This window comes from Dromaius novaehollandiae, chromosome 5 (genome assembly GCF_036370855.1).
Source record: "Dromaius novaehollandiae isolate bDroNov1 chromosome 5, bDroNov1.hap1, whole genome shotgun sequence".
Taxonomy (NCBI): domain Eukaryota; kingdom Metazoa; phylum Chordata; class Aves; order Casuariiformes; family Dromaiidae; genus Dromaius; species Dromaius novaehollandiae.
In genome coordinates this window covers 17,995,466-18,017,635 of record NC_088102.1, presented here as the reverse complement: position 1 = coordinate 18,017,635, position 22,170 = coordinate 17,995,466, and the positions used below count along the sequence as shown (strand labels likewise).

The window sequence follows — 22,170 nt, the reverse complement described above, 5'->3', positions numbered from 1 at the left end:
GGGCATCTGTAAAGATCCATGGATATAGGTTAATCTTGCTTTTCTATGCTACTACCATAGTCAGTGTATCCAGCATTGCTCTATGTGCTGTTTCTTGAAAAGATTCCCAGTCTCCTGCAGCCATGATTTTGCAATGAAGGTTCTAAGAGCCTGTAATACACTGTATTATATATTCTTTAAATGGAGTGGTGTTTCTAGCATGGGAACAGTCTAACTTCAGACACTCCCTGTTAGTGTCTGTGGCCAGATCAGAATAAGCCACTGAAGACATCCAAAGCATCCTTCCTACCTCCCAGAAGGTCTCATCTAGAGTCTTCAGTTTATTCTTTCTTAGTCATTTTTGACTGAAAGCACCTATTTTGCTCCCTGTATAAGGAAACAATTTTTGGATCCCAATGAAGCCACTGTGTATTGAATGATAGTAACCACAGTCAGTGGCTAATGATAGAATGAATGTGAGATTTATGCATCATATAATTTGCCTTTGATGAGGGTATTCATTTTTCATTTTGGCATTGTAATGACCATAAAAGCATTTGCATTGACAGGAGGTTTAAATTACAATTCATCATCCATTATTTTTCAGTGAGCAGTGGTGTCTTCAAACTCCAGCCATTGTCCTTCTAAAGGAAAGCCAGTCCTGTGGTCAGACTTCTTGTCAGCCAACATTTCTGTTTACTAGAAGATAAAAGGAGGGTGAAAATGGTATTTCAACTACATTTTATTGGCTGAGTGACTATATTTAACAAGACTCTGCTCTCTCTGACCAGCAAGAAAACAAGTGCTCTTGAAAAAGCCAGTACAGTAACAGCATGAAATTCAGGACTATCTATCAAGGGAGGAGAGCACTGCAGAACATATTTTGGTATAGTGAGAATCATAATTCATACACTTGCCACCCGAACTCCTGTCTTCAGCTTGACCATAGCTGTCATACCTTGGCTGCATCATGTCCTTATTGGAAGATCTAAGCTTGGGCCCGATGGTGTTCTGTAGACGCTTCCTAGTGAGAATGTAGTCATTGGACATACTTTAGCATTTGTAGTAGATCAGATCTGGTAATACTTCAGATTGTCTGTACTCCATACTGTTTAGATTGTGTAAGCAAGTGAGTTTGTGCTCTGTACTTCTAACACGCTCTGGAGGCCACGTCACAACTCCTTCTCAGACCTGTATGTGAGTAATGTGGACCGTATGTGAGCACTAAATGCTTAAAAAAAGCTTAAATGTTCAAACTCCTGCTATTACATACCTAATAAAATTATTCTTCCTGGGTAATGCGTAACATGGTGGGCTGCAGAAGGTGGAAGTCCTCTGGCAGACACATCAGAAGCACTAAAGGAGAACATTAAAAGACAGAACTGACATTTTTCCTCTCTGAAGAAACAAACCTGCAAAATACAGACCATTGCAATTATAAAAAGAGGAAAATTAACTTAAGTCTTTTCAATATGGATATGTTTTATCATTGTGTCAGTATAATTTAACTGGCATAGGGCTGTCTACATGAGGAAACAATCCAGTAGAACTATGATGGAAAAATTTTTCTACCCTAAATCTTTGTGTGGACTTTTACTCTAGCATAAGAGTGACTTTTTGGTTGACCTTAAACTCTTTGCCAAGTGACAAATGAAAAAGAATGTTTTACATTGGAATAAAATTTCTGTACAGAAAATTTTCATTCTAGGACTATATTGCTTTAAAATAATCCTTTAGCTCATAGCAGAACATTGTTCTTCTGTACATACAATTGTAATATAAAGGTGGATTTATTCATCAAAGATAAGCATTTTTGCAAATTACTGCAACTGATCCTGTATTTTTTACCAAACTTTTAACTTGTGAAGCCATGCAAAAATTCACAGCTCCCCCTGCAAGCTAGCACTGCAGGGGCAGACATATTGTCCCCTGCTCTTGTTTGTGTGATGCTCATACTTACCTGACTTACCAGATCAGCTCTCATCCTAGTTGTGCCCAGACCAGCTCTGGTGTTATGGGTTTCCACTTCTCACTGAGAGAGAGCCGAGCCAGCAAGAGACCCTGTGTAGGAGCAATTATACCAGTACAGCTGTGCTTGTAACAGTACAGCTTGTGCTGCTCAGAGGAACTGGTGTATACCATCTCCGTATGAAGCAGCTGTATAATGACATAACTGCATTCCTCTGCTGAGCAGGCTGTGGGGATAACTGTATTTGCTCAGGCAAGGACCAATTTAGTAATTAGTTATGCACGTGCTGCAGCTTATGTTGGCAACAGCACATCTGATTCAAGCAGACGTGATAGATGCAGGTGTCAAGGCCAGTCTGCAGTGTCATACTGAAATCCTGCAGGCAAACAAGCTTGAACAGATGAGGTTGCAAAAACAAAAGTTGCAGCCTGGCTGGAAATTCGGTCCTAAGCACTCACGAAGTATAAATGTGTCTTCTCATTTTCAGTTCTGCTGAAAAGAAAAATAAGCTGTGCAAAGGAGTTTTATCTCTCAGTTTCAAATCAAAAAAGAGAGCATGGGGGTGGGAGAGATATGCAAGGTCAGCATACTAGCTGCAAAGCAAACATTAGGGTTATCTTAAATTTATCCTGGAAGGCTGAAAAAAAAAAGATACAAGCTAACAAAGCATTTTCTTATAGAATGATCTCCACCATGCATTGAAGGTGTCTTAGCCACAATTTCCTATACAGTAAATTTGTTTACTTGCAATAACTAATATTTTTGTAACTGCAAAACACGCAACCAAGCTGAGTGTGTGTAGTTGTGTGAGACTACATCTGTAGAGTACATCTGCAGGAAAGAGATACAAGGGCACTGAACATAACTAAATGCAAGGACAACTTTGGATGAGAACTTTTAAGAGACATTAAAATCAGACCTGAAAGCAAAGAGTTTAATGCAAGAGAGACAATCACCATTGATTGGTGCCTAAATAAAAATAATGGTAGAGATTCGGTGATGAGGGAAGGTGTTACAGACTTCCATTTGGAAATAAGGCTAGTTAGGGAGCTCAGCAGCTGGAATGGGAGCTGCAGCCTGCTCATCTCTGACAGGCCATGTGGCCTTGGAGCAGATCCCTCCAGCTGCATCCAATGTGCAAGCTGTGGTGCTGTATTTCAGGAGAACAATTCAGCAAGGCTGTAGCGAATGAACCAAGGCTGCTAAATCCTATTTTCCTGTATAACCAAGGCCCTCCTGGGAGACAGCATAAATTCACTGCTTAGGGCAGGCAGGCTGGAGAACAGATGATCCGAATCTTTTGTTGTTCTCTGGAGTGTAAGCACCACAGCAGGTGCCCAGAATAGCCATCTCTGCCTCAGTTATTCCAGCTGTAAAACACAGACCCTGAATGCTCTTGAAGACCATGTGTGGTAAACATGAATGAGTTTAAAGTACAGTGTTATTGACCCTAACCTCCATTATGCTCCTCCTCTTACAAACACAGCAGCCCAGTTAAGGGCCTTCCCAGTGCACACCTTGGTACAGAGGAAACCCTTCCAAAGCCTGGGCAGGGCAGAGGTTTCAGCCCATCTGGAGCAAATGGCTGTGGAGCTGACAGGACCCGGACTCTGTCCCTTCATCTGTTGGCCAGGGTTTGTGCAGGCAGCAAGTGCTGGTAAACTGCAACCCCCCGAGAGCAAAGTGGGGAAGGGAGCGAGAAGAAAGTATCCCTTGGTGGAGCACACTTTACTCCACGAGAGCTTGTTGGCATGACAAGCTACACAAGCTCTGCTCAGCTGTGGGCAGATGCAGCCAGGAGGGAGCCAGCTGCTAATGCCCACTGTTTCTCCTATAATCTAGTCAGAGATTCATCTGTGCTGGGGACAGGTCTCTGTTATAAACCACTGGGAGAATATGATGACAGTGATCTAAAAAATGTCCAGATTTTGTGCTACCCTGCTGTATGGCTTTGGCCCTGTCACTTCCTATCTACATGGGGACTAGGACTGGCCTCTTCTTGAAGCACTTTAAAGAGCAATTGTTGACAAATGCCCTGTAAGAGGCATGGGTTTTAATTTGATACGTATGATAGGCAGAAAATTAAGCTGAGACAAAATGCACTGGCTCTCTTGAAGCGTCTGGTTTTAATTCTGCAATGATTTGGTGCTTCTGGTTGTCACGTATCCTAAATATCTGCTTTTGCTCAAATCAGGTTAAAGGGGATGTTTGAAAGTCGACACTTCTCCTGCAGGGGCAATCATGACTCCGAGGGTGGCACCAAACACGTTTACTCCTGACTTAGTACTTCCAGCTTCATGGGAGTCTCTCCTTTCCTCTGCTATCTGCATCTGTGCTACTCGGGGAAGGCTGGCACGGGCACGGTGGTGCGGTCACCGGGGCTCGTACATCACGGCCTGGTGGCACCCTGCTTAGTTGGCCGAGGTTGTGAGCCACAGACCCAAGGCTGCATCCACCAGAGCTCTTGTTTATTCCCAGTCTTCATTGTAGGGACACCCCTATGGTTTCTCGACCCAAGGAGGCCCATGCGCAGCCACGCCAGTCCCGGGTTACTGGGGACAGAGCAGGCTGAGCACAGCCACTCACTCTCCCCACACTAACCGGGGAGGCGGAGCACTTCTCTAGCTGCCCGGTTAAACATGCCCTGTGTTTCTTGAACCTGACATTTGTATTTCACTAAAACCTGGAATCATTAGGAAGTTTTTCTCCTGTGACTAGATAAATTCTTCATGATGAAGACTATGCACAAGATCTGCTTATTAGGAAAGGCTGCTGAGTCAGCCAGGTTTTTCTGACTGATGGCTATGAGCTAGCTTGGGACAGGATCACCCTTACTGTTCAGTATGACTCAGGCTCCAGAAGTATATCCTTCTCTACTACTATATCCACTGAGGATATAGTTAAGGAATATAGGAAACATAAATTCTTCTAGAAGAAAATCGCTAAAGCTTTGGTCAAAGCTTAAGCTGGTATGTAAATATTAAGTCACATTAGACTTTTACCTGTGGCCAAGCATGTTACATTAGTTAAACAGTTATCTCTCCTGCTTTGAGGCCAACTATCTCAACATGCTGGACAGTCTGAATATCTCTCAGCTATGTCATTTAGCAGGCAAATAGCTTCTTTATTCATTCTCTGTGTAAAAAAAAAAAAAAAATAGTGAACTCATGGATAGAAAATAATAGATATAAATAGATCAAGCTGAAAAAAAGTACTTCAAATCCATATTTTCCTATTGCCTGAAGAACACTCACAAACTCAACCAAAAATCTCATGTTGCACTCCTGGAACTAGTAACTCACACAGCCACATTCACACCTAGCCTACAACAACCTGTCCTTAGAAATGCTCTTTGCTATCAGTGTCTAAACATGGCCTTTTAAACTTAGTTGGTGAACATGGTATTTTTTTTGGCTTCAGTTCTAGTTAGAAGCTGGACTTGAGTGTGTTAACTTTGATACATGTGAATGAGCACACAGAGGTTTTGTCACAGATCATTCTGTGTAGCTGTAGTCATTTAATGTTTGAAATATTCACTTTAAAATATTTTTTCCATGTAACCATGAAGAAAACAATCTACTAGAGTCTTCAGCTGTGATTTCGTCTACTCCTGGTGAGATATCTTCCCACTTCAGTGAACAGTGACATGCTGATACATTGCACTGATTTGTCACTGACTGGCTCACTTACCAAAGATAAAACAGAATAAACAATGATGAAATCTTATTTCTTATGACTATTCAGCAAAGTAAAATAAGTGTTTTTGGTCAAGTTGCTAAATACCTAGTGACTGAATAACAGTATCAGTGTATTAGATAAGATAAGAAGGCAAAGAAAAAGAAGTCATAAGAAGCCTTTTATACAGCTTTCCTCAGCTTCTAGACTGAAGAAGTAGTTCAAAATACTGTCATTTGGACAGGTTTTCTCTGACCACCTTCACAAAATGGAGAGAAGTCTCTCAGCTTGTCAACTGGAAGGTCTCAGGGTGCAAATGCTATTTTGGTCCTCTCCCCTTCCCTGGCTCTGGAAGGTGGCTGCCTCATTCCTGGCTCATGTTGCCTTGCACCTGGGTAGGGAGCTGTGGTAATGGGGGGTTCTCCTCCCCATGGCCATCCCAGTCTCACCCCTCCGTGATGTGACTGACCCCATGCTGATTTTCCCCTCAGTTCTGGACAGCCTGCAGGGAAGAGCTGGAAATCCTGCAGCCAGCTTACCAAGAAGACAGGTCCTCCTAGGGCAATGGACACTTGGCTGCCAGCCAGGGATGTCTCTTTGCTCAACTCCCTCCAGCACTTTCCCTTTCATCCCCTATCAGTCCATGGGTGCCTATCTCCTCCTGTTTACTGCCAAAAGAAGAATTTCAGCACCACAGCCCCAGGGTGCCTTGGGCTACTTCGTGCACTACCTTTCCCTTTTGCCAGAGAGACCAGCTGGGCAAGTTTGCGGTCACTGGTACTTCACTGTGGTATTTATGCCCTTCTGACTTCATGTAACTGAGGGAGCTGCTGGAATTAGAAAAGGTTTCATTAAAACATGTGGAAGATCACAGACAATTGTGGGTTAGTGGGTGCTGGTGTCTTTGGGTGTCTTTGTGCTGAAAGCTCCAATTTTCTGCAGTCTTGGGACCTTGCTCGGTATCTCTAAATTTCTAACCATCCTGGGGTAATTATGGATGATTGAGAGAAAGAGAGATTTTAGTCATGTTTGGTTCACATCTGTGAATCTCATTGTGTTTTCTGTCAGCACTCTCTCTTCTTGCAAGGCCAAGGCTCTGGCAGTGTTCCTGCTCCAAATCTGTTCATTTCAGAAATTACCGTGTGTAAGGTGTATTTTCATACTGCATATAGAGAACAAGAAAGCCATAGAGCTGCTCTGCCCTTTGGCTATACTCAGGCATGTTGGGGACTAGCTTGCTGATGTTTCCCATTTGTTGCCTCCAAGTAATGGAGTAGGTTGCTTGAATTCCCACCAATTTCTTAGACTCAAAACCATGTTATGGGGAAAAAGATGTGCCTTGTATACAAAGATGAAAATTTACCATTAGTATATTTAGAATCTTAACATTGTCTTGTCTAAGAATTATTATTAATCTGCTTTCAATACCAAGACTTATAGTTCAAATTATGTACAGTTAAAATTAATATAAACACCCTTTCTAGTATGCACCCTTTTCTCTGGTGTTACGCTCACCCTTCCACTGCCCTGCTGGGTCCTCAGGTCAAAGGTTTCAGTCTGGAGGGCAGGGGAGGTATGGAAAGTCATCAGTCCTTTGCCAGGAAGAGTATGGTGTTGATGGTTTCAACCTCTTTGCTCCGGGGTCTGCTTGGATCATTTTTATGCCTTTTTCTAACATGCTCTACACCTTGCTTTTTTTTTTCATTAGTTTGCAGATCCACATTACATCTGAATTTACTGTCTATGGTGTGTTTTACATATGATGGATATTTCATCTCTGTTCACTTAGTTATCCCCAAAACTGGTTTTATCCAGCTCCCAAGACTACATTCCTTTGGTGACTGGGAACTGCTGAGTTGTTTACAGTCCTGAGACCTCCAGTATCATCCCGTGCCTCTACTTCCAAGTCCTCTGCTATCATCTCACCATGCATTTGCTTCTTTATATTTTATTCTAGAACCTTAGATAGTTCATTCTATGTAGAATAACTACTCTTTATTAATACCTATTAGTCACAGAAATACACATATATAACAATATATGTGTTATACCATACACTTGTATAAAGCTAAAGTAAAATTTAAATAAATTAGGTAGTAGTCACTTGATTGTTGGATAATTACTGTTACAGCTAAACAAGCTAAAACAAAGCCCCAGGCAGGTCAAGACAAGTCCAAGCAAAACCTGACAAGTACTGAGACCTGAGGCCTGTGTTGTTAGCTTAATAAGCTAACAAGCTTAAGCAGGTAGCATGTTACAAGCAATAGCAACGCTGTCTTTGCTGAGTTAATGCCTATGCTGACCCATCTCCTTCTCCTCTGCATGCTGACTGAACAAGAACTACCAGATTTCACCTGCCTGAAGTGTAAATGTGGGGATTTCTCTCTTGACTCCTCTTTGTAGGTGTGTTGAAGGACAGTGGGGTGGAAAGTAAAGGTACAGCCTTGGACAAATGCAAGAGTAGAGCAAACTGTATCCAAAATGCCTCTTTCCAGGGCATGTGCTCAGGAGGGATGTTGCTGTCTCAGGACTGGCTACCTGCTGGGGTACGACAGATGTCATGGCCACTGGAGCAGGGAATGAAATGGGGCCTTCTGTCTTGCCAGGTGCCCATGCTTTCTCTCTTCCTTTTTGCCAAAAGCTTGGATTGCCACAAGCACAGTTGTGAGTCCCATCCCCACAGGCCATAACTGTGTCAGCTGTGTCTGTGCCTAATCAGCCTGGTCCTTCATCACTCCCAAGATGCATCACTTTGGCTCGTTCACACCCATGCATTGCTCATTGCACCAAATTGCAACAGCTCAGTAAAGAACATAGCCTGAAGCCCTACCTTTATGCCCAGCATCTCCATGCCATGGGTGCCCAAGTGACAATCTGCAGGAGGCAGCGTGGCTCTGTAGCCTCTATCTATCTATCTATCTGTCTGTCTGTCTGTCTGTCTTGCTGGGTGAGTGCACCTGGCACAGGGAGGAGGACAAGACGGTGCTACAGCTGAGCTGGCAGCGTCCTCTCCCGCATGAACAGTGCCGAGCAGGTGGGAGGGATAAAATATTTGCTTGCAGGAGGGAGAGTGGGAAGCTGTGAAAAAGATCTGGTGCAGAGAGGAAATGCAAAGAGCAAGCTTAATAAGGAAAATCTATTTGGTTTTCCTTGCTGCAATGAGAGCAGGGCTAGAAGAGTAGGACTTGGGGGATGCGGAGGAGAGAGATGAGAATGGGCCACATAACAAATAGCACAGCACAGCATGGATGTAGGCAGGGAGCAAACTGTCTGTTGCTCTTTTGTGCTAAGTGTGGTGCCTGCCTCTGTTTCAGCACTGTCTCTGGCAAATTCTGCAGTGGAAAATCATGGCAAGATGTCAATAAACCAGGAGCTGTTGCCTGATGAAGCGAGTCTGGCAGATGGCTCCTGAATGCTGATCTTGACATTGGCAGGAAATCCCCTGTGGGGATGGCAGACACCCTTCATTGCCGTTGCTCTGTCTTCCTATGGCCAGTGCAGAGATATCATATCTCCTGCTGTCCCTGCAACCCCTCCAACCTTTTTCTGATGTGTGCAGAGATCATATAGGAGATACAGCACAAGGGATTAGCTGATGGACTCACCAGTGAGAGAACATGATGTGGAGCTCCAGTTCTCCCCTGTATTTCCATCAGACAGCACTGTGGGATCATTCTCCAGCAATACTTGAGAAAAACTGGAATTCCTACATCCTGCTTTTGAATGGTTCATATGTTTATGAGAGCATGAGGATACTGAGGGCATGAAAGAAAGGAGTTTCCTCCCAAAAATATGGCTTTCTGTTCTGTAAAAGCTGATTTAACTGATATGAGGGAGTCTCTTGATCTTCAAATCTCTCCCAGAAATGGTGCCCACATGGGCACCATCTTCCTCCTATTATGCAGTATTTATATATATATGTCTTGATCTACTCCAAAATGGTTTACAAGGGAGGTAGCAATATTTACTCTTGTCGCTGCCACAGATAACTGTGCATCTGGGACCTCTGTTTCTACCACATATCTTGATATAAAGCTAGAGCCACTCCACTAAAATCAAATAGATCAGTTTTGCAACAGGTGCAAATTGGTGTTACTCCAGGGAATTCAAGAAATACATAGCTGAGGATCTCACCTCACTGACCTCTCTCATCACTAGTTTTTACTGTCGTTTTTCTGAAAGCCAGTTCTCCAGCAACAGTTAACAGTAGGAGTGATAATGGCTAAGAGATTGACCGTATATCAGTGCTGCACTGTGCTGTTGACTTTCAGGAAGACAAGAAAGCTGTGCTGTCAGATAGGTTGCCTTATGAATTATGGCTGCATGCATGTTAGAGATCTGTGCCACAGAGCCATCCAAACAGATGGAAGCAAGTGCAGGAAGGAGCCAGGAAGATGATGTAGCACATGTGCATCTCTTATAAGTGTCGATGGCAGGAATCCCAGAGTTGTTCATACACGTATCTATCCAGAGATTATGTGTGTTTAGTCAAAAAAATGCTGTCAACCAGCGCGTGTGAGAGTTAACATGAGTTTTTTACAAGGAAGATAGAGTAGAAAGGTGGCTTTGAGACCAATTCATTGTTTTGCTTTGGCCTGTGAAAGGGGAGACAGTACTTTGCTCTCTCTTACACATGCACAAGACTGATGAAATCGCAGTCGCTCTTCACAGACGGCACACAAGGACTGAGGCTGTGTGAGCCTCCCAAGCCATTTACTGTTCCCTCTGAGATTCCTGCTGGGATGGGTGTTGTGACACTATTTCATCTATTTCCAAAAAAACATAGCTGCGAGGAAGAAAGGGCAATGGTACTGCTGCCAAGGCAGGTCTGTTGGAAGCAGTCACCAGCCAGCCCTTGCGCTGCCCGAAACTCCAACTCAGTGCCTGCCACCATGCGCTGGTGAGGCAACTTGGCTTTCTGGGTGCTCCCTATTAACCCTCGGTGACTGTAAAAGGATGGCACTTGAAACACCTACAGTTTGCTAGATCCTCATTACTTGTTTTCCACGAATTTCAGCCCACAGCAGTTCAGGTCTTGTATAACTGCCATCCATAATACTTCACCAGCCCATCCAGCTACATTCTCCTTCTGACCACTGATGGATGCATGTGTGATAAGTCAGCTACTCACAGAGGCTATCTAAGGATGTCTAATTGGCAATATCTGCTTGCAACTCTTCGGGTTGAGGAGCAGATTCGATTTTCTTTGTGTCCTCTTAAGCTGGTGTCATGGTCACTACCAACAATTTTTGATAACAGCATGGAATGAAGAAGTTTGGTAAAGAAGAACTTTACACTAAACTGGTACAAACAGAAATAATTCACATCAGGCAGTTTCACATTTTCTTTAATCAGAAATAACAATCAGAATTCATACATAACTTCAGCTAATGTTCAGTGGGGTTAACTATTTTTGCTATGAAGAGTGTACTGTTTGTAGCTCTATCAAAAATCAGCATGAAGAAGGGATGGTTGAATTCAATAGTTGGAGGAAGAGAAATGGTCATTATTTCAGCAGCAGTTGCTGCTGCCGCCTCAGTACCTCTCTCGTCAACATCCAGCGCAGTCTTATGAATAACCTAGGAAGAAAGAAAATACCCACAGTAGTTCTGGACCCAGAATAGGCAGCTGAGAGATGAACCAGATTGCTTTTAAAGTAGCCCTGCTTTAAAGGATCGACTGCGGAGGAGTGGGTAGGGGCAGTGGACAGAGAAGTGAGCTTTGTTGTTGTAGTTGTGGCTGCCTCAAAGGAAAACCAAGATGGATCTACGCAAATCTCCTCAGCAAAAACGTTCCACATGTTTGTCCTCTGTCCCAGAGTTTCGATGGAGGACAGAAGCTCTGCTTGTAAGAGATCATCAGTGAAATCTACCCTGCACTGAAGGGTGGCAAAATACTTTTGTAGTATCTGAGGGCTAGTCATGCTGTCTGAGACAAATAAGTGGAGAAGAACAGCATGCATTTTGCATTGAGTTAATGCCTTTATTTGCCTTGTTGCATCTGAGGAAAGGAGTCACCTGAAGAGGAAGTAAAGAGATGATTTCGGCAAATACTGATAAGCTGCCACTAAAAATGATACTCTACTGAATTCCAGAAACAGGTTAAGAAAAGAAGAAGAGCCTCTTTATCCAGATTTCATCCTCTAATCTCGAGATTCTCCCTTTTCTACTTGCTGCTCCTCTCACCACTTCCTCCTATTTGCTCTGGGGCGTGGGAGGTGCTGGCAGTCCCTGCGCCTGGCCCGCTGCACTCCTCTGGCTTGCCAGGGTGCTGTGCTCACCAGCCTGCCCTCAGGAGCCAGAAACATGTGGGTCTTGGGGCACCCTGGCTGCCACCCCCAGCGCTCCTGGTGGCACAGGGTCTTCCACATGGGAAGCCAGCTGTGCACTGCCAAAATTAAATCTCTGGGGTGAGAGGATGGGCACTATGGCCTTCCCAATAACATTAGCTGCTTCTCCTGATGAACAGGTAGGTTGCTTTCCCTCTCATTTTTCAGATATACCCCGCAAGACTTCAGCTGGTAGCACTTTTGGAAAAAAAGATGTGCAGCAAACTAATCTGAACTCCACACTCACTGAGGGCTGGATTCCTCTCAGGTATAAATTCACAGACTTGCACCAGGGTGAACCTGGCCCCCAGCAGCAGGCAGTCCATGAAGCCAGAAACTATTTTTGCCTGGTGTTTCTGAACACCTGTCATGGATGGGTTTATGCTGCATGTTCGTGAGAGGACAGGAGAGGGCTTGCGAATGCAGACTTACTTTGGAAACTTTCAGCTCTGGGGCTCCGGTGATGCCAGACAGATCTGCCCGGTCAGTGAACACATCAGTAATTCCCATCTTGTTAAGGGTGTTCTTTATCTCATAGCTTCCGGAGATAGAAAATTTGGGCAAGTACAGGCTTATCGTCCTGTTTGAAAGAAAAGAAGCACATACAGCGGTAAGAAAGGTCTTTCATCAAGGTAAATGATAGTGGGAAAGCTGTTTAATTCTTTTGACTGTTAAACCCCAGGATAGTCCTGAATGTACAGTAAACATAATCCAATTGCTAGTGCTTCTCATAGAGATACAGACATTATTATTCATAATAATACCAATATTTATCTGGCATTTTCTTTAGTAAATCTTGGAGCACTCTGCAGAGGGCAATAACATGAGCCCTGTTGTGCAAACACAGAAAGATAAGGCAGAGAGGCAACAGCCCAGACCTTTCAAGGAAGAGGGGACCAGAAATGGGGTACAGACAGGCTCTGCTTGGGGGAAAAATGGAACAAACATAAGCACTTCAAAGCAAAGCTTTAGTTCTGGCACGGCCCTGTCATTGCCCCACATGGGTCTGTCCCCACCACCTGCAACTTTGGTCACCCTGTGGAGGCAGTCTGCTGCTCCCAGGGCATGACGGGTTTCTGCACCACCCCCCAGAGTTGCCCTGGGCAGCGTGATCCTCCCCACAGGTCTCTGAGATGTGCTGTGGTGTCTGTGTGCAGGGATGGCAGGGTGTGAGGGTGCAGGGGGGCAGAGCGAACTGGTGGCAAAAGGGCAGAGAAAGGGATCTGCTGGGGTGGTAAGTGCTGTTTGCACCTTGGTGTAGTCAGTTGTTTATATTCTCCTAATTTTTCCTCCAGTCATCTTTCTCCCACTGACTGGCCATGATCAAGTCTGCCTTTGGCAGTGAGCAGCAGATGGAGCAGAAATGCCGGCTCCCTTCCCTCCTTGCTGTTGCCCTGGCTCTCTCTCTGCAGGTGCTGCTGCACTCCTCCACCTTTGCCCAGGCCTTGCTTTAGCCCTGGTGGAGACAAGCCCCTGAGGTGGAGACAAGCTGTCTCTGTAGGAAGGGCCTTGATTTCCCTGTCCTGCACTTTATCAAATACTGCATGACCTCCTTCACCCACACCAGTGCTTGGAGTAACCCTGGGCTGAAGGATCTGTTTTGCCCAGCTCCTGAGATCAAACTGCATCTTCTGAGTTGCTGCTCATGGTATTTTCACCATCTCCTGCCTATATATAGGCTGCTTGATCTGAGTATGCTGTTTGCATATCTCTTTGTGCACTGTCTGGGGATCCTAGGGGCCTAATAGTCCCCTGTTGTAGTAATTACCCTTTAGGTAACTCAAGTCTTCTGCTGTCTCTCCCTGAGATAATTTGGGCTGAGCAGAGAGTGGACAGGATCCAAACCTGCTGCTGCAGCTTTTATGCAATGCTGCCCAGTGCACTAGAAGATAACAGGACTAAGTTTATTAACATTGGTATCACCATAATACTAGAATTGAAATTGCCGTTTTGTTCTCACAGTCTTTCACATAGAGGTCTTATTTCTATGTTGTTCTTAATGGAACTTGCACCAAAGATTAACTTAGATGAAGATTTTCCTGATTTTGCGGCTGAGAATTGCATGTTTTTATTTTTGATATTTGAGGTATCACATTCTTAGGTCCTATCTAATTTGCTACATAGTATGCCTTTATTATCTGTAGTGTCATTTCTATAATGATGTGTCAAGAATCATGGGTGCAAACTGCACAGACTTATTACTGTGAATCAGGGAAGAGCTTGGTAAATTGTGCACATATTGACTTGACATTATTTGTCTACTGGTGCTAAGATCTCCTCCCTCCCAGACAAGCAAGGTCATAAAATGCGTTAGCTGATGTTAGTGTCAATGGTAAGAATTATCAGAACCTCATTAGACCTTTATGGTTTCAAAAACAAAGTGCCAGAAAATCTGGAAACCCACAATTAATCACTAGCCTGTCCTAATAACTGCTGTGTACTGCTGTCCCTGAAAAGAAGCTATTTGGTTATGACATATTACATACATGTGCATTACTACAAACTGTTTAAGTTACCTTTTTTTAGGTTTAGATATATGTCTGAGTAATGGTGTGTCAGTGACAAATGTGAGGTAAAACACAGCTAAAACCTCAGTACTGGAGATTTACTTTAAAATTGCCACCTTCCCACTCAGTCAATGGACTATTTTAGAAACCCCAATACAAGTTTGCTACTCTGTGCTCCCGAGAGCCCATCAGGTCTCTGCTCTGGCACAGGCAGCCAGAAGTCACTCCAACTTTTGCATCAACAACAGAATAGTCAAATACCAGCCAGTCACAAGATTTTTACAGCTAGGGTGCAAAAGCCAAAAATAACCCACTCTGTTCCCAGAATCCAGGTGATTTTGTAGTGTTTGCATTCCAAAAAAAAAAAAAAAGAAAAAAAAAAGAAAAGAGACTATAAATCTAGGAGCCACTGCAGCAGGTTGGCAGAAGATTACCTCTGGAGGAGATTTTCTGACCATTCACGGACAGTTTCCTTGACCAGAGTTTGCTCTAGATGTTTCATTTTTTCCTTTTCTGGCAGAACTAGAAATGCTGTAGCACTCCCATTGTAATGAAGCCGTACTACAGTGCAAGGCAGCTTCTCATCAAAATAGAAGTCAAATATGCCCGTTTGGTGCATCATAGGGACTTTCACAGTTGTTTCCTCATCCACAAAGAACTCTCTCTCTTCAGTGAGCTCTGGCTTAAAAGGCTTTTCCCACTTGCCTGATAGAGAAAAGAATGCAACTGAACATCCCATGTCCCATCCCATCATAAATGGAGTTTTATATAACAAGTAACATTTACCTATTCCTTCATTTGTTAAAATCAGAACTCTCAAACTTACTTACTTTATTAAAATGTGTGTCACAGTAAGGCACGAATCCTTTATCTGATCAAAAGAATGTGTTAGATGCCAATTTCACTTTATTTTTCAGATGTCAGTAATGAAAAAATTAGGCATTTTCTTTGTACTTCTTACCATTATTCAGGTGATCTAAGTGGCCTGTTTTTAAGTCATTTGAGGGCTTACCTGACATCAACTGTGCACTCATATAATGTATATGCCTGATTTCTATTGATTTTAATGGTAAGTCTTAATCTGAGGATAAAATTAACCTAGGATCTCCTATCTGAGTTCTACTGTGTTAGTGTTAACAGCACACCTAATCCACATCAAAAATTCAGTGCTTCCACTTTGTTCCTTAAAACACACTTCCCTGCCCATCACTACTATCTTCTGCATATAGATATGGTAGTGTGTATACATTTCAAGGACTTCAATAGAAAAAAAAAGGAATATGTGGGATACAGTAAATTAGACCATTCAATCCATTCAATCATGCACTCCTTTAAAGACAGACATTAAAAGGATTAGGTCATTCATTTGTCTCAGTGCCTTTGCTGAAAATTAAAAGAACGTGGAGCAACCAGAGTTTTGGCTAAACCCTAAAAAGCAAGCTGAGGCTGCACGGGAGGATGCATCTCCGAGCAGCAGCAAAGTCTGCTCCCTGGTTGCCTTCTGGGAATGAGAGAGTCCCTGCCTGCTCTCCTGCCCCGTGGCAATTTGCTGCTCTGGCATGTCAAGAGTGGAAAGCTGGACATTGTTTTTTCTGCCCCAACGAAGAGCATTTGAAATTCTCCTCAGAGTAACTTCCAAATGAGGAAGATGATAGATTAAATCATTTGATAGGATGAATAATGTGAACAAGAACACTGGATGACTTGAATTACCTTTAAAGAAAATGAAGCTTGCCAGAAGCATTACGGTCTGTGGATCTATGTCCTTGACCAAACTAGTAATTTTCCCATGTGTTCTCCTCTCTATATAATCATTGATTTGCTTCTCAGCCTCTGCAGGATTGTTGAAGTCAGCAGTAAAAGCATCCATTTGATACAGAGCTTTGGCATCATCTAAAAACTTTTTTAGTGGTTTCAGCTTCTCTGTTAGAAACATGGCATTCCCCATGTCGAGCTGGACCTCACTCTCAGGATGGCTCAGCATGTGGATGAGATGGTGGAAGCCTTCGTGTATCTCTTTCTCATGCATCTCTGTAAGGTTAAAGGCGAGTCCTTCCAGGATCTGAGTCTGAGTGGTCGATCTAGCACCAAAGGCCAGCATTGCAAAGGCAGTGGAGATGCTTACAGGAGAGAAGAAAATGTTCTTATTAGGTGTCTCCAGTGTAACCTCTTTAAAAAATTGAAATGCAAAGTCAGCATTGTTTGGCACTAGTTTGAGGCAAGCCATCACTTCACCTGCATGATGTGCGTGGTGCTTGGATTCGTTTGGATCATGTCCATCGTGGTTGGGAGGGAGCTCACTACGGGCAGTAGCGTGAAGCCCAACCAGTAGCAAACACATGTAAAATGTGGTCTTCATCTTCTTGAATTACAGTGCTCTGGAAAAAAGAGAGAATCTATTACTAAGGTAAACAAATCAACTTGCAATACATATTTTCTCATTCCCACTGAACAAGAGATTTTGCAAAAGTTTCACTTGTGCTCATTTCCCCATTCCCCAGATCTTGCCAGGTGGTTTTGTACTTCCCCAGGCCTCCCAGCAAGTCTCCCCCAGCTCTCTCTGCCAGCCTCACACTGAACATCTACTTGGGAGCCTGACTGCCAGGCAAAATTCGGCATAGAATAGCTGAATACACAGAATCCTCAGCAGGCCAGAGAACAGGGAGGACGTCCTGTTGGAAAACACACCATTTGTTAGATGGGATTCTGTTAGATCATAGAAGTCTGCCTGTTTGAGAGTAAAGGGAAAGAGAGGAAAGTCATGCAGGTAGGCAGCAATCACTAGCTACATCCAAACTTAATTTGTGGATGAGCTCTTAAATAAGCTTTTGGTCAGACGGACAAGGCACTCTATTTCAAGGGAGGCCAAGTGGTTTGGCTGCTTTTTAGTAACAAGCAAAATATAAAGCCCTATGTCTCTAAGGAACAGGTACTCTTTCTGAAAACAAGCGATGTAACACTAAGAACCTTGAATAATGTGCTCGCCTAGTAGACAAATCAAACCACTGGAACAGGTTCATTTTGAATGATGCTAAAGGAGTTGATGCCAATAACAAAAACAGGGTCTTATTTTTAATCAGATGCTCTACTAGTCAAAGGACAATACGCCTACCCTAACCTATTGCTTTTGGCTGTGGTATCTGCATTCCTTTGCAGAGCAGACACTGTATTAGCTTTTATGCAGGGAGCTTGGAAATGTAATGTGGATGTGAATGTCCCTGTGGGCCTCATTGCTGAAGAAGAACCTGGGGCATACAAATGGTGAGAGATTTGCAAAGTGTTTTGGGAGATAACGATCCACATTTGCTAAAAATTATACAAGAAGGGCTATATAAAACCAATAGTATCTTTCTGTTCTGGCAATATTCAACTTGAAAGACTGTCATCAGGAAGAACTTCAACCATGGTCCTGCTTTTTCCATAACATCAGAGGGAGAAGTTTGTATTAGTATTTGAATATCCAGCTACAACTGGACCTGCATAAGAATAACAAAATATTTCCGAGCTATAGTCAAATATTCAAACATTTACATAACTGACGTAAGTATTTCTAAAAGGCAGGCCTACTCACATTTTGGTTGCAGTGTTATTGACAAGTGCAAGAACTGCTAGTGTTCTTGGTAACTACATTTTCAGTTTCTGTGCATAGTAGTTTCAAATTATAATTTTACCTCCTCCTCTGATTCTGACATTGAAATTATATTTCTCAATATATCTAGCCACTTGTAACTCAACATAAGAGCTCTAGTTCTGAATATTTAAAACCAGCTATCAGTGAGCCAATGTATTAGTCAGACTTTGAAAAGAAATCAGCTCCCAAACAAAAGCATCAGAGCTAAGCTTAATCTATTTCCACATATCCACCAGGCCGATTCAGAAGCTGCCTCTGGATAAATTGTTCACTGTGAACTATTTACTCAGCTGTAGTCATAATTTATTAAGAAAAACATGAATACTGAAGAAAGAAATATTTCATTTTAAACAGAAGTCACCACCTGTTCCCTATCTCATCACATTTTATGCTTATAACAAAACACAGCATATAGATGGAATTTTCTATTACATATAAAAGTGCCAATTTCTATTTATTTGGAATGCAGAGTAGACATGAAATTTAACTGACCTGGCTTCAAAATTATAACTAATGAGTAAGGCATGGTTTTGCAGTAAGAACTTTGCTAAAATATTGGTTACAGTTTTTCTGGAGTTTTTTTTTATTATCTTTGTATTTTTGCTCTATGTAGTTATGACATGTTTGCATTTTGTAGTTGATTTATGTACTTTCACGGAATTAATTTCATTTTATTATAGCTCTGAATTCACAGATAATTAAATACAATCTGAATCTGAATCATCCATCTGTTACTCACTGTTGGCAAATCACTAACATTCAAGACTCATGAGTCAACCCTCACAAAAATCTTGATAATAGTTGATTTAAAAATCCTGAGATTATGAAAGACTCAGCAGCTGCTGTTTCTAGAGATCTTTTTTGTTGTTTAAGTCTTGAAGATACAGGCGGGTCACTCTTTTAGGCTTCTCCTTGAACCATAAAGTTTATTATAAGTTACAGTGGAATTTGTATCCTTGAAACTAGAGTAAGACAGGGAGCTGTTGCTTTAAACTTGATATTTACTGCTTTACTTGATATTACTATCACTGTTAGGTTAATAGAAGATCAGCCAGTGATAAATCAACAATAGACACCACTTCAGTATGAAGCACAAGGTCCAGATTCTCCTATGGTCTTCATTACTAAGGGATTTTCCCACCAAGCATGCTTGCTAACAATTTATTAAAAAGTAAACAGCAGAGGACTGTGCTAAAAAGTGCTTAAGCAATTCCTTGTCTGAAGAGACTAATTTTGAAGATAGCTTCCTATCTTAAGACCTTTACTCATACCACCTCCATAAGAACATTTTGCTAAGAGGCAATCTGTCAGATTACCCATAAACACAGGAGTAGAAGCAAAGTGCTCTTGAATTTTAACTCTACACTGACGTGCTGAATAGCCTGAAAGGAAGCCAGTTCAGCTCTCTGCCTTATTTGCTTTCTTTGTCTATGTTATGCAATGACAATATGTTTGTAATTTTCAAGAAATGGTTGCTTTCATGAAGAGCTTTCAATCAAACCAGACAATGGCAAGAACATGCCAAGACTTGGAGGATAGTTACACTTCAAGCAATTTATATGTAATGGATCTGGTGATAACATTTGCTGAATTTATTACATCTTCCCTATCACACAACCCAGAATGGCAGTGCTTATTTCTGACAGTATATTCTAGAAAGAAAACAGAGAAAACTGGGATTAGCTGGATTTGCCTTAAAATAATTCCACCAGATGACCAGGAAGTGGGCTGGACTAAGTTTTCTGACTGACAGAAATTGTTTCTTTGTGGCTATAGCTAAGTTGTCCACTTTAGGGCTGACTTTTATCTCTGTGATTTGGGGAGACACTTCTGAAGAAAATTTTCAGCCTGTAGAGTATCCTAGGAGGCAAATATATATGCCATATTCCTTTAAGGGGTCCTTACCTTTAACTCATATTAGATAACATGGAAACTGCCGTGCTCAAAAACATATGCAGGCATGAAAGAGAAAGGCTGTCTGCAAGTCTGTACGTGTGCTCACCAGAGGGTGCTGCTTCCCTCTCGATTGTGTCCAAACGATGCAAACTGAAGAGGTCTTTTTCGTGAAAGCTGCACTCTGTGAGCACACAGGGCACATCAAGACATGGCCCCACTGCCACCAGCGGTGTTTGCTCAACTAATCATAGCTACTCATGGCCATATTCCAAAAAAAAAAAAAAAAAAAAAAAAACCTAAAACAAAAAAAAACCCTAAACAAACAAAAAGTAAGAAAAGAAAGACTTGAATCACTACATCTGTGTTTGAGAAAGTAATGCAGAAAGTCAGGACTGCCTGCTTGGAGGAGCACCACAAATGCACCTGTGTTTTCCTGGCTGGCCTGAAAACAATCTAGGTGATTCATTTTACGTGCCTGGACACGCTCAGGGGCTTTTCCAGTCTGATTAGCTAGACAGTTACTTCTCTACTTCTCCCATGAGTCAGAGTTTTGATGTCTCTGTGCCTGAGTCCCCTGAGAAGATGGTAAGCACAAGCCAAGGGCTCTGGGTTCAATAAAGAACCTGACAGCCATGACTGTTTCGTTAAAAGTAATTCCTTGCGCAGCAGAAACATGGAAGCCAAGTTTACAGTGTCCTCTAGAAGTTTATATGACTATATGGGTGAATTGTTTTTCCCTGCATGGAGGAAGCTCTTCTGTCAAACTGTGTGGAACTTCTAGGAAGTTAGTTTCTATGAAACATTGAGCCCTTTGCCAAATTTGCTTGAATGTAGTCAGTAAGTCCAAAACACCTTGGTAGAAGGGAAGAGGGTGCATGACAGACAGACACTGGCAAAGCACACAGGTGGTAGGGTTGCATAACTCTGTTTCCTTAGGAAACAGGGCTAAAATCAGAGCTGTTTCCAGTATCATCTGTCTTCTGCAAGACAGCTTGGTGTGTGAAGCGCTCACCTGGGCAGTGCACCCTCCAACAGTGGATCTCACATCCCCCATTCCCTAAGCAAATATCTTTCCTGTAGGCCTTGAATATAAAAATCAGCAGGATTACTTAAAACGAATCATCAGTGTATCAAAAAAGAGCTCCAAGCACCCGTCCTCTGGGTCTGAATGGAGCACAGCTGATCTTCTGTAGCAGAGACAGCCAGGAGGTACATCCGAGAAAGGCTCACCTTTAGGTGTGTAGGATTTGGGAGCTTCAGACATCATGTTGTTTCCCTGCAAGGGAACTAGACACCTCATTCTGGCCACTAGATTTTTAATTTCCCTGCCAGCCACCTAACGTACAGGCAACTCCATGCCTAAATTGTGGTGGCAATGTCCTTTATACCCAGGTGGCCAAACAAGCCTGTTTATTCCTGGAACAATTGCTAAGACAGATTTCAATATAAGATACAGCTCTAGAAAAGACGTGAAATCAATTCCATGCATCAAAAGGATACGTTTTTCAAGTCTCTATAGGAAACAAAAAAATCACTACTTACAACAGCTTCCAAGGATCCTGCTGTCTTCACCCTGACTACCCAGCAGCTCCCTCTTATTTATACTGTTAAATAGCATTATGAAAGCAAAGCGTCCTCTAGAAAACATTAACCAGGGCAGCCAAATGTCATTACTTCAGAAATGGTGCGGAGTAAACAGTGATGACAATTTTTGGGGGGAGGCACCTGAATTTTGCTGTATGTGCATGGCCTAACCCTGCCTTTGCTTGCAAGAGCTGTAAGAATCCTCCACCGTTTCTGCAAAATCTCCTGGTGGGAATCTAGCCCTGCACTTTAGCAAATACTTTGCATGCATTGTTAACTTATGTTAACAGCCTGACTAGGTAGAGTAGGACTACTGAAATGAATAAAATCAAACACAAACATAATGCTAGACAAGAGCCTAGGGAAAAGACTGAGCTGGATGCATACTGCAGCCGGATGTCTTCTTAGTATTTTGCAGAGATATCTTGATTCCTCAATACCAGATTTTGAATAGCTTTTATTTGGCCTATTTGAAATATTTTAAAATATCCATTATTTTTCAATTATCTACATTGCCATCAATAATGGCAAATAGCTGGGGACATCACTAGTAAACAGAAAATTAAAATGGTATTACTGGTGTTTGTAGTGACTGAAGGTT

At 42.5% G+C, this 22,170-nt stretch overlaps 1 protein-coding gene across 1 annotated transcript; it reads right to left on the bottom strand.

Annotated features, from left to right (window-relative positions):
* Positions 1–10,956: 10,956 nt before the first annotated feature.
* Positions 10,957–21,582, bottom strand: LOC112995104 (alpha-1-antitrypsin-like). The gene is made up of 5 exons (XM_026119864.2): positions 21,528–21,582; positions 16,172–16,836; positions 14,893–15,163; positions 12,384–12,531; positions 10,957–11,202 (listed from the first exon to the last, which is right to left on the bottom strand). Exons 2-5 carry the CDS (start codon positions 16,815–16,817, stop codon positions 11,011–11,013), a joined length of 1,257 nt encoding a protein of 418 aa, XP_025975649.1. The 5' UTR covers positions 16,818–16,836; positions 21,528–21,582; the 3' UTR covers positions 10,957–11,010.
* Between the last annotated feature and the right edge of the window lie 588 nt (positions 21,583–22,170).